The sequence below is a fragment of the Copadichromis virginalis genome, linkage group LG22, assembly GCF_057382275.1.
Source record: "Copadichromis virginalis isolate Kocher_CV1m ecotype Utaka linkage group LG22, C_Virginalis_male_GT1.1, whole genome shotgun sequence".
Classification (NCBI taxonomy): domain Eukaryota; kingdom Metazoa; phylum Chordata; class Actinopteri; order Cichliformes; family Cichlidae; genus Copadichromis; species Copadichromis virginalis.
In genome coordinates this window covers 37241109-37255638 of record NC_140638.1, presented here as the reverse complement: position 1 = coordinate 37255638, position 14530 = coordinate 37241109, and the positions used below count along the sequence as shown (strand labels likewise).

Below are 14530 nucleotides of genomic sequence, written 5' to 3'. Positions count from 1 at the left end.
ATGGAGCTGGTTCCTCGAGGCGCGTCCGACAGCATGAGGGGAAACTTGGTTTTGTCATATTTTCTTTGTTTTGTTAAGGGTGTATCCATCCCATGATACAGACACATACAGTTTAAACGATGTTTAATGTTAATCAAAACTTCTAAGATCCAGGTTGAATAAAACAGCATTAGGTGTGTGATTTCACTCTGCTCCACACACCTGCGTGCTCCAATCAGAGACACCAGAGGAACAGGTGATGAATGTGATGGGGAATGATAGGTTTGTAGCATAAACCTATTCGCTGGAACGTTAAGGACAATCTGCTACGCAGCAAAAAGCAAGACTCAAGGCACCAAAGTTCTCTGGTTCACTCATGCATGAGGGAGATCTGGCTGGAGCCAAGTGTCGTCCCACCACTTGACCTCCGTCAGACTCTCAGCCAGACTCCCCAGAGCACTCCTTTTATTGTGGTGACATGAATATGCATTGGGTCATTAACATATAACATCTTACATAGGTATACATGTGAACAAAGAATACTGTGTGTGTGAGGTCAAGATGTGACCCTGTGAAGACTCCCCAAAGCTGGTGCCAGGAGTCTAACAGGTCCATCTAAACAAAAGGCTCTTACACTCAAACAGATATACATGTGTTTGCTATACCATATATCAAGAAAAGATAAAACCTCTCCTAGGGGGTGTGATCTATGCCAGAACACACTCTGTAGAGGAGTGAACGCACTCCCCTCTTCATGCTACACAGAGTTGTTACAGACCTCCTAGGATGAGACATTCTTTCAATCTACAATTGATTATACACTTCTAAGCATATATGAGTAAATGTTTCTAAGCATAAATGACAATCAACAATACAAAACCTAACATTCCCCCCTTTATTGACCTTTATGCTAGAAAAGTTTCCAGTTATGAATACCTCATGTCTGACAGTTTCAATGCCAACATTGTTATACTCAGCATACGTCAAATCACCCTAAATCACTGTAAAAGTACAGAGTTTAACAAAGGTATTAGCGGATATCCCATTCCCCATTGATCTCATCTCATGGCAAACTGCATCCTACAAACAAACAAAGAAATTGTTAATTTAATAGTGAAAATAAGAAGATAACATTTTCAAAAACATCCCATCTTGGTGATGCTTCCTCCGGGTGTGCAATCACATGTCTCTCTGCAGAGTGGTTTGAGTTCTGCAGGGTGTCATAAATGTCTCTTCCAGTTGTTTCCATCACTGTCCATAGGACCAGAGTCCAAATGTATGTAGAATAGACATTCAAACATACCAGTTAGTTTTGTTGTTTGTCAACATGGGTCTCAGCTATTTCCAAAGCTGCAGACCTCATAGGAAACTGCTGTTATCACCACCATAGCTTCTGGTTCCTGTGCTTTTCACAGAATCATGATGTCATCCTTAGACTCCTTCCAACGCTGCTGAAGGTTTAAGGCAGAGCACGTCGTACACCTTAGTTGTCTTCCTCAGCGTCAACATTGAATCTTTCATTGTATTTAAAATCTTGCTGTGGGAAGTCTCCTCTTGATCTCCTGGAAGCTCAGTAGCACAGCTCTCTGTGTGATGTCTGCTGTGCTGAAGATGATCTCTGATCCTCCTGAAGTCTCTCTCCTGGCCTCAGCTCCCATCTTGTGGACGATCCTCTCAGGCACTCCTTTTCGTCATGGATAGTCCTGATTTTGGGCCTGCTGGATCTGTCTCAAAACATTCAGGGCGTCAGTCATGTTTGATGAATGTGCGTCTTCTTTATGTAAATGCAGCATGTGTTGTTGAAGAGGACACAAAGTCCCCTTTCTCTGCTAATATCATAGAGTAGTTCTTCCCTGAGAGTTGGTCCAGGAACATATATAGTGTGGGGTATGTTGCCGTGCTGGGTAGATGGGAACAGACATAATAGTCTGTATTTGCCGATTCTGCTTTTGTTCTGTCGTGGATATAACGGTACCAGGCATTATTCATCCATGGAGGGATGTGGTCTTGCATCATGTCTCTTAGGTGAGAGTTGTCATGTGTCCATCCTCTCTGCCTTCCTCCTGGTTCAGCTGATTCCGGCACCAGCTGGGGTCCTGTAAAGGTGAGCGTCGTAGTCAAGGTAACCAAGAGGGTCCACCTTCCCATGGTTGCACACAGGTGCGTCACGCCTCGCACTTGGTTGCCCTAGAGTTGATCAGAGGCTGGAGGTTGAAGTGCGAGCTTACCCTACGGGGGCTCAATCAGCACTCCCCCCTCACCACTGAAACAACCAAGTGTGAGATTTCTCTATTGTGCTGTCTTGGGGGTGCCGGGGTTTCCTGGGACCTCGACCTCTTTGCAGTGGCTCTGATAAATCCAGGAGGGTCTCTCGCTATTTTGCAGGCAGTTGAAATGGTCCTTGCTGTGGCTCCAAGGTCTGATCTCATGATGGGCCCCAACCAGCTTGACCTTTGACCTCAACCACTGCCTGGGCTGTCCGCTATGCCTGGAATGTTTCTCGCGTCTCACTGCTGCACCTGTATTTCAGAAAAACTTCTATTTGGAGAGCACGTCAACAATCATCAAACCACATTCTTTAGTTCAGTGAACTTCACTTATAGGCCATCAAAGCCTCATCTGAACATGTAAATAAACGGTTAATCACACAACTCACTGCAACAATAATAGTAAACATTGTTTAGTGTTAATTCTGGACCCCACCACTTGACGCATGGACACTCTCATGCGTCAACTCATCAAACTCAGATTCCTGTCTGAAAGAAAAAGGGTAGCCAGATCATGTCCCAGGCAACAGCAGGGCATCTCCTCCCCTGGAGCAGCACCACCCTGGACCTATAATCCTGCAATAAAAATGTTAGTGTGTTTTGCATATTAAAAGTCACAAGGGGAAATCAAATAAGGAACAATACACAAAAAGACATGAATACTAAGACTGCTGGGCCAACATGGCCCAGGATCATGACATCACCCCCCCCCCCCCAAGGGCCGGCTCCCGACAGCCCAAACCCGAGAACCAAAACACAAGACAAACAGAACAACCCACCCAGGGCGGGAGGCGGGGGACCCGGACGGAGGGAACAAAACCAAACAAAGACGAGGAGCATGAACCAAAACTGAGCCCACAAAGACACAAAAACAGTTCAAAACAGGGAGGCAAATGTCCAAAGAGGTCAGAAGGTCAACCTGGGGGGCGACAGCACAAAAGTTCACAATTCAGCTGTTCCGGGGCCGGAAAAAGTGGCAGTGGCCGGCAGAACAGATCCGGAGGCCGGCCGCGTGGAAGACGGCGGCGGCTACAGAGCGGGTCCGGAGGCCGGCCGCGTGGAAGACGGCGGCGGCTACAGAGCGGGTCCGGAGGCCGGCCGCGTGGAAGACGGCGGCAGCTACAGAGCGGGTCCGGAGGCCGGCCGCGTGGAAGACGGCGGCAGCTACAGAGCGGGTCCGGAGGCCGGCCGCGTGGAAGACGGCAGCGGCTACAGAGCGGGTCCGGAGGCCGGCCGCGTGGAAGGCAACGGCGGCAATGACGTAGAGACAGGTCAGGGGGCCGACCGTGCGGAAGGCAACGGCGGCGACTCAGGCGAAGGCGGTCTTGGGGCCGACCACGACGGCGATGACGTCTGGCTAGAGGCCCAGAAACTGGCCGACGATGCCGAGGTACCGGATGTACTTTGGACGGGGGTGTAACAACCAGGCATGGAGGATGAAGGCTCGGAGGCCGGACCAGGCGTGGCAGAAGCAGAGGCTGCGGCTGGACCAGACGACGCAGAAGTAGATGGTGGCTGGACGGGCTCCCCGGGCCCTCCAGCTGACGTGGCCCGAGGCTGAACGGGCCCCTCGGACCCTCCAGCGGAGACAGGAGGCTGAATGGGCCCCTCGGACCCTCCAGCGGAGACAGGAGGCTGAACGGGCCCCTCGGACCCTCCAGCCGACGTGGCGTGAGGCTGAACGGGCCACTCGGACCCTCCAGCGGAGACAGGAGGCTGAACGGGCCCCTCGGACCCTCCAGCCGACGTGGCGTGAGGCTGAACGGGCCACTCGGACCCTCCAGCGGAGACAGGAGGCTGAACGGGCCCCTCGGACCCTCCAGCTGACGTGGCGTGAGGCTGAACGGGCCCCTCGGACCCTCCAGCGGAGACAGGTGGCTGAACGGGCCTCTCGGACCCTCCAGCTGACGTGGCGTGAGGCTGGACGGGACCCTCGGACCCTCCAGCTGATGTGGCGTGAAGTGGTGTGCCTGCTGCAGGGTGCTGGAGTGGCACACCCAGGCATTCAGCTACAGATGCAGGATGAGCAGTTATGGAGACCCCTGGCAAAACAGAGAGCTGAGCAGGGGGCTGAGCCGTTACCCTGGCAGAAGAAAGATGCCGCTGACTCTCTGGGGAATTTAATGTAACATCACACGGTTCATTTCCCACCAGATCACCCCTGAAAACATTATTCATTTGGTCACCGTCTGGTTCAGAACCCAGAACAGACATGTCCATGGCAGTCTGGGAGAAAGTGGTGTCGCAGCCAAGTACTAGGTGTGTGTTCCTTTCAGAGGTCTGCCTGTCATTGTCCAAATTCATATTCTCGTTTTCCTTCACAAACATAAAGTCAGAGTCTTTATTCTCAGTATTTGGTTCTTTTAACTCAGAAGCAGAAAAACACAAACTCAGATTGGCTGCCTCACCCTCACCAGAATTACATTGATTAATCTTGAACACACAGGCAGCATCTACCCCATAATATTGCCCAGAGTCAGTAACAGTCTCTGCACCATCTCTAGCGGAAATCTCGCCATTCCTAGCAAGCAAGTTAACTGTTATGGACAAACCCTGTTCGAAAAGTGGACCCCCAAGGCTCTCAGCACAGTTTATTTCCTCTGTCACAGGAAGACAACGTGACGTTTCTTCAGTGTCCACCTGTGACAGGGTTTCAGTCACCAAAGGGGCTAGTTCGACCACATGAGCTGCATTTATAACTGAACCGTTCCTAGAAACATGATTAATCAGTTCACGGCTAGGTTCCTGGACATCCATTAAGTCGGCACAACTGGTCAAACAAGACACATACACGCTCATTTTGCAGTCATGTGGTGGACTTGTAACCTCATCTGTGTCTGTGCTTACACACACAGTAGTTACACTTCCTTCTGATGGGACGGCTGGCACTAGGTTAACGGCAAGAGTCTGAATAAACTCTTCTGTGATTGGTTTGACAGAGCCATTAGCTTTAGCAGTGACCACATTAGTCACAAACAAATCAAAAGTGATGCTGTCAGAGGGGATTGAAGCCTCATTATGCTCTGACTGACAGGAATCATGCGGCTCGGCCTGGTATTTCGCAGTCTCAGGCCTGCATTCCCCAGCTAGCCCCCCCACCAGAAGCTGACTTAGACAGAGACTCTGAGTCATCTATGAATGGAGGTGCCGCTAACACAGTGTCTAATAGAGCTGTGGCTGCCAGTGGTGGTGCAGACTGTGAGCTTACTATATCAGTAGTACTCCCAACCAACACCCCATCCTGAAATGATTTAGAAGAATCAAAAGAACATGGTTCCAAATTTACGCAAACTGACGGTAAAACATGACCATTAGAGACAGTATCGGAGGCCCAGATCTCAGCTTCAGCATTCCCTGCACCCTGAGGGGTGCTGGAGCTACATGGTTCAGACATGTGTGCCCCATCTTCTTCCGGGGGGCACAATTCACTCTTAGAGTTCAGAGCATAGACCACATTGCCATTACTGTTCTCTTGACCTGGAACACAAAACTCAGGTGAATTGTGCTTGTTGAGTACAGGAGTGAGAGCATCACTCAGAGATCGCTTTGAATTGTTCTCCTCTGGTTTACACAATTCATAACAAGTAGATGAGTCACAAGATGGATGAGCTAAGGAACAGTCAAGTTGATCACCGGGTACAGACAGGGTGTCATTATTAAAGTCACACCGCTCATGACCAGAGGTTATATCACCACCCTTCACACCAAACATGAGTTCGTGATCAATACTTTCATCGTTTAGCAAGAGAATGGGTGGTGTTGAGGAGCACTGGGTCGCTATCGCTCCTCCAGCACATGTAGAAATTGTCTTTATCTCTGGAGCGTCTGCGAACCCTTCATGACAGTCACATTCCAGCAACTCAGGAAGACTTTGAGGCGAAAGATTGTCACTAACCTCTATTATTAACGGAGTCCGAGAGGAAACGAGAGTTCCACCAACCTCCAGCTGCTGCATGGTGCTGCGGCGACGTGGATGTCGCCTCTTCCTTGAGGAAACCACTGAGGCTGAAGCATTGGCTGTTGGGGAAGTGAGGGGTGGCAGACCCTGGCAGCTCCGAGGGCCCCCGAGAGCCAGGCGTGTTCCCCGAAAGATGTGCTGACAATCGGGGGTGAGCCACGGCATTCCCCGGAGCTCCTCCTCTACGTGGGTGCAAGCTGCTTGCTGCCGCTCACAGAGGCCGGCCTCCATGATTTCCGTAGTAGCTCTTTCTGAACAACTAAACACAGTTCTGTCGGCTTTGGAGCACAATTCCGCTATAGTTTCCGGCCCCGGCAAATCAATGCTCATCTCCCTCTTCTCCATAGAAGGATCGTGAGGCACAAAAACACAGTCACTCACCGGAGTTAGCGCGGTGCAACAGCGGCGCCGGCGCCGCTTCTTTCTGGTAGCTGGTGCCATGGACGCTGATGCCACCAAAGCAGAGGGTGACGTAGCGGCAATCTCATCCTCTGCCCATATCCTCGCTAAAGGCGAGGCAGGGGAAGTGAAGTCCGAGCGGGGTGGAGAGGGCGAGCGGCTGGTAGGCGATGCAACAGGTGTGAGTTCCTCCTCCAGAATGAGCCAGGGCTTCCACCGGAGCTCGTCCTCCCGATAAGCCCGTAACACCTGCTGCCGCTCTTCCTCACCAAAGTCTATGGCCTCCGTCATCTCTGTGCGCTGCGCCGTGTGGCCAGACCGCGGTGAAGACCCGGAAGCCGATGAGGCGCGAGCGGATGGTGTGACGGTGGTGAGCCTCACCGTTCCGACCCTAACTGCGTCTGGCTCGCGAAGCAGCGGGGAAACAGGACAACAGCAGGGCTCTGGCGGCGCAGCCCGCACACTGGGCAGCTGCGGCTGCGGACGGAGTTGGAGAGCGGTGACGAGAAAGTCAACGATCAGCGGGTGTAGTGCCTCCCATAACCAGGGAAATACAGACGCGCATACTCCCACTTGGCGGGCTAACTCCTCCCGTTCCTCCACTCCGGAACACTGCAGCCATTTGCTACATAGCGACTCCACCGTCTGGATGATCCCACTCTCTTGTGTCGCTGGGTCCGGCATGGTCGCGTCGTACTGTCACGGTCGCAGTGGCAGACCGTGTGGAGAGTGTGTTGAGGACCCAGGTGCGAACACAAGTGAGGATACGGGAGTGCACTTAAACAAAAGCGAGCCTTTTATTGTGGCTGATGATCACGAAAGAAACAAACAAGAATGAGGGCAGCACAAGAGCAGGAACTAAACAAACCTAAACTGGGAACAATCTATGCTATGGCTGGGGATACAAAAGACTGGGCATGGAAACACGGAGGGTGGGAACACAGACGACGCGACACAGACTACATGAAACACAGAGACTAAATACACAAGAGGGATGATCAGGGGAAGTGGCCACCCATGGGAGCACAGCTGACACAGATAAACATAACAAGACATGGCAGGAGTAAACAACACTGACGGGAGACTGTCAAAGTAAAACAGGAAGTACACAGAGGTGCAGACCGGAGGAGAGAGAGAGCACGGGCATAGTGGGCTGGGGAAACATGGAATGAAACACAAGGAGGGGACACGAGGGCTCTCAGATACATAGAGGGGCACACAGGGGATAAAAGTCACAAGGGGAAATCAAATAAGGAACAATACACAAAAAGACATGAATACTAAGACTGCTGGGCCAACATGGCCCAGGATCATGACAATATTAAGCCCGCAGGTTCCCCTCAGGATCCTTTTCCTCCACAATTTTTAAAATAATTTTTCCTAGTATAGAGCAGTATGTCCTTGACATTATTAACAGCAGTCTGACTTCTGGTGTGGTTCCTGCAAATTTCAAAACCTGGCCTTGATCACACAGTTTTAGCTAATTATAGGCTTGTTTCCAAGCTGCCTTTACTTTCCAAGGTTTTAGAGAAATTGTTTTTAGTCAACTGAAAGATTTTCTAGATGATAATGGCATCTTTGAGGTTTTTCAGTCAGGTTTTAAAACCCTTCATAGCACAGAATCTGCATTATTAAGGGTTTGTGGGGTGGCTGTAGCTCAGGCGGTAGAGCAGGTCATCTACTGATTGGAAGGTTGGTGATTCAATTCCTGGCTTCTTCTAGTCTGCATGCCAAATATCCTTGGGCAAGATACTAACCCCAAATTGCAGCATCCCACAGGGCTCAATTTTAGGGCCACTGCTCTATTTACTGTATTTATTGCCTCTGGGTTCCATCTTTAGAAGGCATGGGATCTCATTTCATTGTTATGCCAAATTTATTTGCCACTCAAGCAGATGGATGGCATCTCCGTAAAACCTCTCATGACATTCCTAGATGACATTAAAACTTGGTTGGCTCTGAACATTTTTAAATTTTAATGACAAGAAAACAGAAGTGATGGTGTTTGGACCCAGTGGTCCCTGTGAGTCGTCCTCTGTGATTTGGGACGCCTGGAAGTCTATTTTAAACCTGTTGTTTGGTTTTACCACCATTCACCAGTGTGTGAATGGGTGGATGACTGGATGTGTAAAGCGCTTTGGGGTCCTTAGGGACTAGTAAAGTGCTATACAAATACAGGCCATTTACCATTTGCCATTTAAGTTGGACAGTTATTTTAAATTGGACGACCAAATTTGCTTTGCTTAGGCTGCTTCCCCCGCGACCCAGCCTCGGATAAAGCGGATGAAGATGGATGGATGGATGGACAACCAAATTAGAGCAGTGGTGAAGTCTAGTTTTTATTATTTAAGGCAACTGGCAGCAGTAAAATCTTTTCTTTCTAGGAAGCACTTTGAAACAGTGATCCATGCTTTTATTTCTTCCCGCCTGGACGACTGTAACTCACTCTATGTGGGGGTCAGTCAGTTGTTGCTCTCGGGTCTGCAGCAGGTTCAAAATGCGGCTGCACGACTCCTAACAGGAACTTGTAAAAGAGAGCATATAAGCCCTGTCTTAGCCTCACTGCACTGGCTGCCTGTGTCTTTTAGAGTTCATTTTAAAATTCTCATGTTTGTTTTTAAATGCTTTTACAATCTTGCCCCGCCTTACCTCTCTGAGCTTCTTCATCCCCACATACCCTGTCGGTCTCTCAGGTCAGCTGACCAGCTGCTCCTGGAGGTACCGAGATCCAGGAGGAAGTTCAGAGGGGACAGGGCCTTCTCTATCGTGGTTTCAAAATTATGGAATAATTTGCCCTGCACGTTAGAGAAGCCTCTTAACTGTCCACTTTTAAATCACGTCTTAAAACCACTTTTATTCTTTGGCTTTTAAACTCAGTGAGACTTAGTTTCTCTAATGAATTATTTTACTTTGTATTTTATTTGGCTTTTTATATTTATATCTTATGTCATTTTGTTATTTAGTTCCAATGTACAGAACTTTGTGTCAGCTGTGATTGTTTCAAAGTGTTTTTTAAGTAAATATGATGACGATGATGTGAACATGTGTCCACAGAGGGGAAGGAGTCAAACATCATGACTGTGAGAATCATTCATGACAAACCTTCAGATAAACTCACTGAACACTTACTTTTCTTCAGTGTCGAGGGTTCTCCTCTCAGACAAGCCTGTGATGATTTTCCACCAGGTCTCTGCAGAGGACAAACACAGCAGTGACATCATCAACATGAGAGTGATGAAGAACAGCTGAGGTCAGATCCATAATCTCAGGTGGAAACACACACTTCGGCTGTGTCCCAATTCAGGGTCTGCAGCCTTAAAGGCCACATTTTAAGGCCGATTACATCAGAAACGCGACGAAGGCTGTCCCAATTCAAAGGCTGCTCGAAATGCGTCCTTCATTGCCCTGAATTTTAAGGATGGGTCTGTGTATCCTTCGTTGCCCACCATAGCCCAGACTTCATAGCGCGGCGGTGGGTGTGGATAATTTTGCCGGACAAAAAACGTGCATGGCTGAAGCAGGGCGGCCGAAGAGTAAACTTTCAAAAGTAAGTACTGAATATTATGTCACTTATTTATGTGCAAATGTTTAATAATGAAGAACATTAAAACATTGCTGTTGGCCACATGTCGGCAAAGTTATGTGACATTAGTGATGTTTGTGGGGCAACCGTAGCTCAGGGGGTTGGGAAGCGTATCTGTAACCGGAAGGTCGCCGGTTCGATCCCCGGGCTCTCTGTCCTGGTCGTTGTGTCCTTGGGCAAGACACTTTACCCTACCGCCTACTGGTGCTGGCCAGAGGGGCCGATGGCGCGATATGGCAGCCTCGCTTCTGTCAGTCTGCCCCAGGGCAGCTGTGGCTACAACCGTAGCTGCCTCCACCAGTGTGTGAATGCGAGAGTGAATGAATAGTGGCTTTGGGTGCCTTGAAAAGCGCTATATAAATCCAATCCATTATTATTATTATGGTTTTAAAGCCTTTACTTTAAAATATACGCTGTTCAATAGTCGACCTTAATCTTACAGAGAATGTGATGATTTTGTGGATAATTAAAGTCATATATCCACAAACACATCAAGCTGAAAGTGTGGAGCCTGTGGAGACGGCTTATGGTTGAGAAATGAACATTCAATGCACGGGCGACAGATCTGGTTGACATTCCTGCTGTCAGCATGCCAATTGCACGCTCCCTCATTGCTTGTGGCATCTGTGGCATTTTGCTGTGAGACAAAACTGCACATTCCAGGGTGGCCTTTTGTTGTGGGCAGTCTGAGGTACACCTGTGCACTACTCATGATGTCAGATCAGCATCCTGATGTGGCACACCTGTGAGGTGGGATGGATTATCTCAATATAGCAGATGTGCCCACTACCACACATTTGGACTGATTTGTGACCACTGTTTGGGAGGGATGGTTATATTGTGTATCTGGAATGAATTTTAGGTCTCTACGTCCATCCCATGGGGAATGGAAGCAGTAACAAAGGTGTTGCGTTTATATTTTTGTTGAGTGTATGTAAGCTCTGCTCCAGTGTAATGCATAGGTACAACAATATGCTTTATCTTTAATATAGTTTGGTCACAAAAGACCAAAACTGAACTCTTTGAAGGCTGTAAACACACCATGTTTGGGTGGCTTCACCCCAAAAACACCACAGCAACACTGAAGTCTGGAGGCGGGAGCATCATGGGGGGGGGGCTGTTTATTCAGCGTACAGCACTGAGACATTAAACATAACTCCAGGAAGGATGAATGGAGACATTGTTGATTAGAATCTGCTGCCATCTACCAGGATGATGAAGATGAAACAAGGATGGATGTTTCAGCAAGACCATGATCACAAACACAGCCAATGGAAACGGTTGGTTTCAGAGAAATCAAGTAAAGCTGCTGGAACGGCCCAGCCAATCACCTGAGCTGAATCTGTGGGAAGGATCCACGGAGCATTCGGGATTTATAGACTGTTTGTGTGGTGAGTGGGTCAAAGTCATGAGCAATGATGGGACTGGTTTCTCCATACAGACGCTGCCATGAACTGTCATCACCAACATTTGTATAAAGTAATAAATAAATGTCCCTGTGTCACTTTGTATTATTACACAACTTCATCTGTGGTTTGATTCCTTTGCACGTCTGGATTGGAAGTGTTGTTACCGACATCTGGTGATAATTTCACATCAAAGCACCTTTAGAAATATATTTACTTAGAGAACAGCCCGCAGCCCACCGTAGTAATAGTTGAACAGACACACACACAGAGCCAGACGGTAGGTCAGACTGTCACTGGGGGCCGACTTCAGCTGGTGGAAAAGGTTCTACAACGAGGGAAAAGACCATGAAATCAATAAAAATCCTGACAAAGTACTGACAGCACTGAGCCTGTCTTCACTCTGAAACTTATATTGGACCTGACCTGAGTGTAACCTTGAGTGTGCGAGTGGTGAAGAGGCAAACATACATAATCAGAGGTTTTCTCTTGCTCCGATGTCCCACTGGAGTTGGACAGCTGAGTGTTATTCTTACAGTCAGACTTCTCCACAGCAGCATCTGGAAACAGAGACACAAACACAAATAAATAAGTCTGTCATTTAGAAACTCTGTTGTTTTCTAGATGTTAGAAGAATTAAACAAGTGCAGCTCACGTAGTCATCACTTCATGATAAAACACAGGATGCTGATCGCTCAGTGGCAAAAGCAGGATGTGACAATAAAAATAAGAACGCTGCCTGATATCCTGTTTAAGATGACGCTCTTGTGCTTTACTGAGCTGCTGTCAGATGGGATCAATATCTGTGGCCAGCACTCTAAGACATAAATGCAATTACGGCTGTAGTTTTAAGATTCAAGGCTGTCTTAGCTCGAGCTCGAGCTGCTGAGTGTGACGGGCTCAACAGTAACCAGGAAGGAAAAACTGTTTGTGAAAAGAAGCAGAGGAGCCACATCAGTACGAGTCAAACTACCACACGCTCCGAGGTCTCTGCTGCTCTGAATATCACGCTCACCGTCTCCTAACACGGGATCCACACCTCTTCTGTCAGAATCAGTTTCCTCATAAAATGAGCTGAAACCATTAAAACTCAGTCAAGTATTAGTCAACTCCGACTAGTTAATGCCTTTTAAACAGGTTACATGATTAACTCTTACCAGAAGGACAGAATTGAGTATCTCGGTGTTAAGGGGCGACTCATCGATGCGTCGATGGCGGCGAATGTGCTTCCGGGCACTGTGCACCATGTTGGAGACAGACAGTTTGGAAATGGGCACAGTTGCTGCTGGCTCGGTCAGCTTGGACAAAGCAGAGCTGATATCACTGTTTTCTACAGACGACAAACACATCCAAGAGTTTCTGTTCAATTGCTGAGGCCCGGGTCAGCACAGATGCCCAGATCTCCCAGTAAGCTACGCACGTTTCCAGAATGCAGTATGGTCACTCAACAAGTAAAGCCAGGAACCTGACCTTTGCCCTCATCTTCAGCGTATCCTCTTCCAGGAATCTCCTCTGTACACTCAGTCCTACAGCAGAGTTTAAAGAGCTCTGTCACAGCCTCACCTACAGGGAACACAAACAGTTACTGACCTGATATTTTCTTATTCAAACTTTTCATGAAGCACACGCTTCAGCACAGCGAAGCAGGACAACATCTGTGTAACATTTTCTAAATCATGGACGTGGCAACAAAAGAAAAGTCCACTTTACATCACATGTAAAGTGCTTGGGGCTGTCATGAGAGGCGGGGCACACCCTGGACAGGTCGCCAGTCTGCCGCAGGGCAAACACAGAGACAGACATTCACACCGTGGGAAATTTAGGGCCCCAATGAACCTGTCCCCACTAACTGCATGTCTTTGGACTGTGGGAGGAAGTAGGAGGCCCACACATAGAACAATGAGGAAAAAAAGACACTTTATTTGTCCTTTACTATGTTCTTTCTATCGGTAGCTTGATTACATCCGTCTTATCTGCTGCGTATCATTTGATGCATGAATTTTAGCTTAGAAATAGTTTCCTCTGTGCTTATCTTAATGACCTTGTAGTACCATATCACCCTATTAGAGCACTTCGCTCTCGCTCTGCAGGCCTACTTGTTGTTCCTAGAGTATTTAAAAGTAGAATGGGAGGCAGAGCCTTCAGTTTTCAGGCCCCTCTTCTGTGGAACCAGCTTCCAGTTTGGATTCAGGAGACAGACACTATCTCTACTTTCAAGATTAGGCTTCAAACTTTCCTATTTGCTAAAGCATATAGTTAGGGCTGGACCAGGTGACCCTGAATCCTCCCTTAGTTATGCTGCAATAGACGCAGGCTGCCGGGGGATTCCCATGATGCATTGAGTGTTTCTTCTTCACTCACTATGTGTTAACAGACCTCTCTGCATTGAATCACATCTGTTATTAATCTCTGTCTCTCTTCCACAGCATGTCTTTATCCTGTCTTCCTTCTCTCACCCCAACCAATCACAGCAGATGGCTCCGCCCCTCCCTGAGCCTGGTTCTGCTGGAGGTTTCTTCCTGTTTAAAGGGAGTTTTTCCTTCCCACTGTCCCCAAAGTGCTTGCTCATAGGGGGTCATATGATTGTTGGGTTTTTCTCTGTATCTATTATTGTACGATCTACTGTGCAATATAAAGCACCTTGAGGCGACTGTTGTTGTGATTTGGTGCTGTATAAATAAAACTGAACTGAACTGAACAGGTAAAAATATGGCGACATCAGGAGTTTCAGACGGTGAGAGAATGAATCTCGCTGCAAAAGAAATGATGTTTTAAACCCTGCATGTCAACGTCTCCCTGCACACCAAGCAAACATTAAATAAACTGTTTTATAGTCACTGTCTCGACTTGTTTCTGTAATTTGATGTCATCCATTTTTTTTATTTTGCCATTTTTATAAGAACAACAGAGCAGCTTTTTCATTTCAGTCGTTTTATTT

General features: G+C 48.1%; 1 protein-coding gene across 2 annotated transcripts in view; it reads right to left on the bottom strand.

Moving 5' to 3' along the window:
• Window positions 1-14530, bottom strand: part of LOC146683853 (rab3 GTPase-activating protein catalytic subunit-like) — a 30814-nt gene that overhangs the window by 1570 nt on the left and 14714 nt on the right. Inside the window, exons 4-9 of one of the 2 annotated variants that reach the window (XM_085446943.1) lie at window positions 13063-13155; window positions 12750-12922; window positions 12064-12152; window positions 11810-11920; window positions 9733-9793; window positions 920-2822 (exon numbers count right to left, since the gene is read on the bottom strand). In XM_085446943.1, the coding sequence (XP_085303069.1) occupies window positions 11902-11920; window positions 12064-12152; window positions 12750-12922; window positions 13063-13155 (374 nt within the window). In that variant the 3' untranslated portion in view covers window positions 920-2822; window positions 9733-9793; window positions 11810-11901. Of the gene's footprint in view, window positions 1-919; window positions 2823-9732; window positions 9794-11809; window positions 11921-12063; window positions 12153-12749; window positions 12923-13062; window positions 13156-14530 lie in introns of those variants that run through there. The other variant, XM_085446944.1, reaches the window with a different exon arrangement.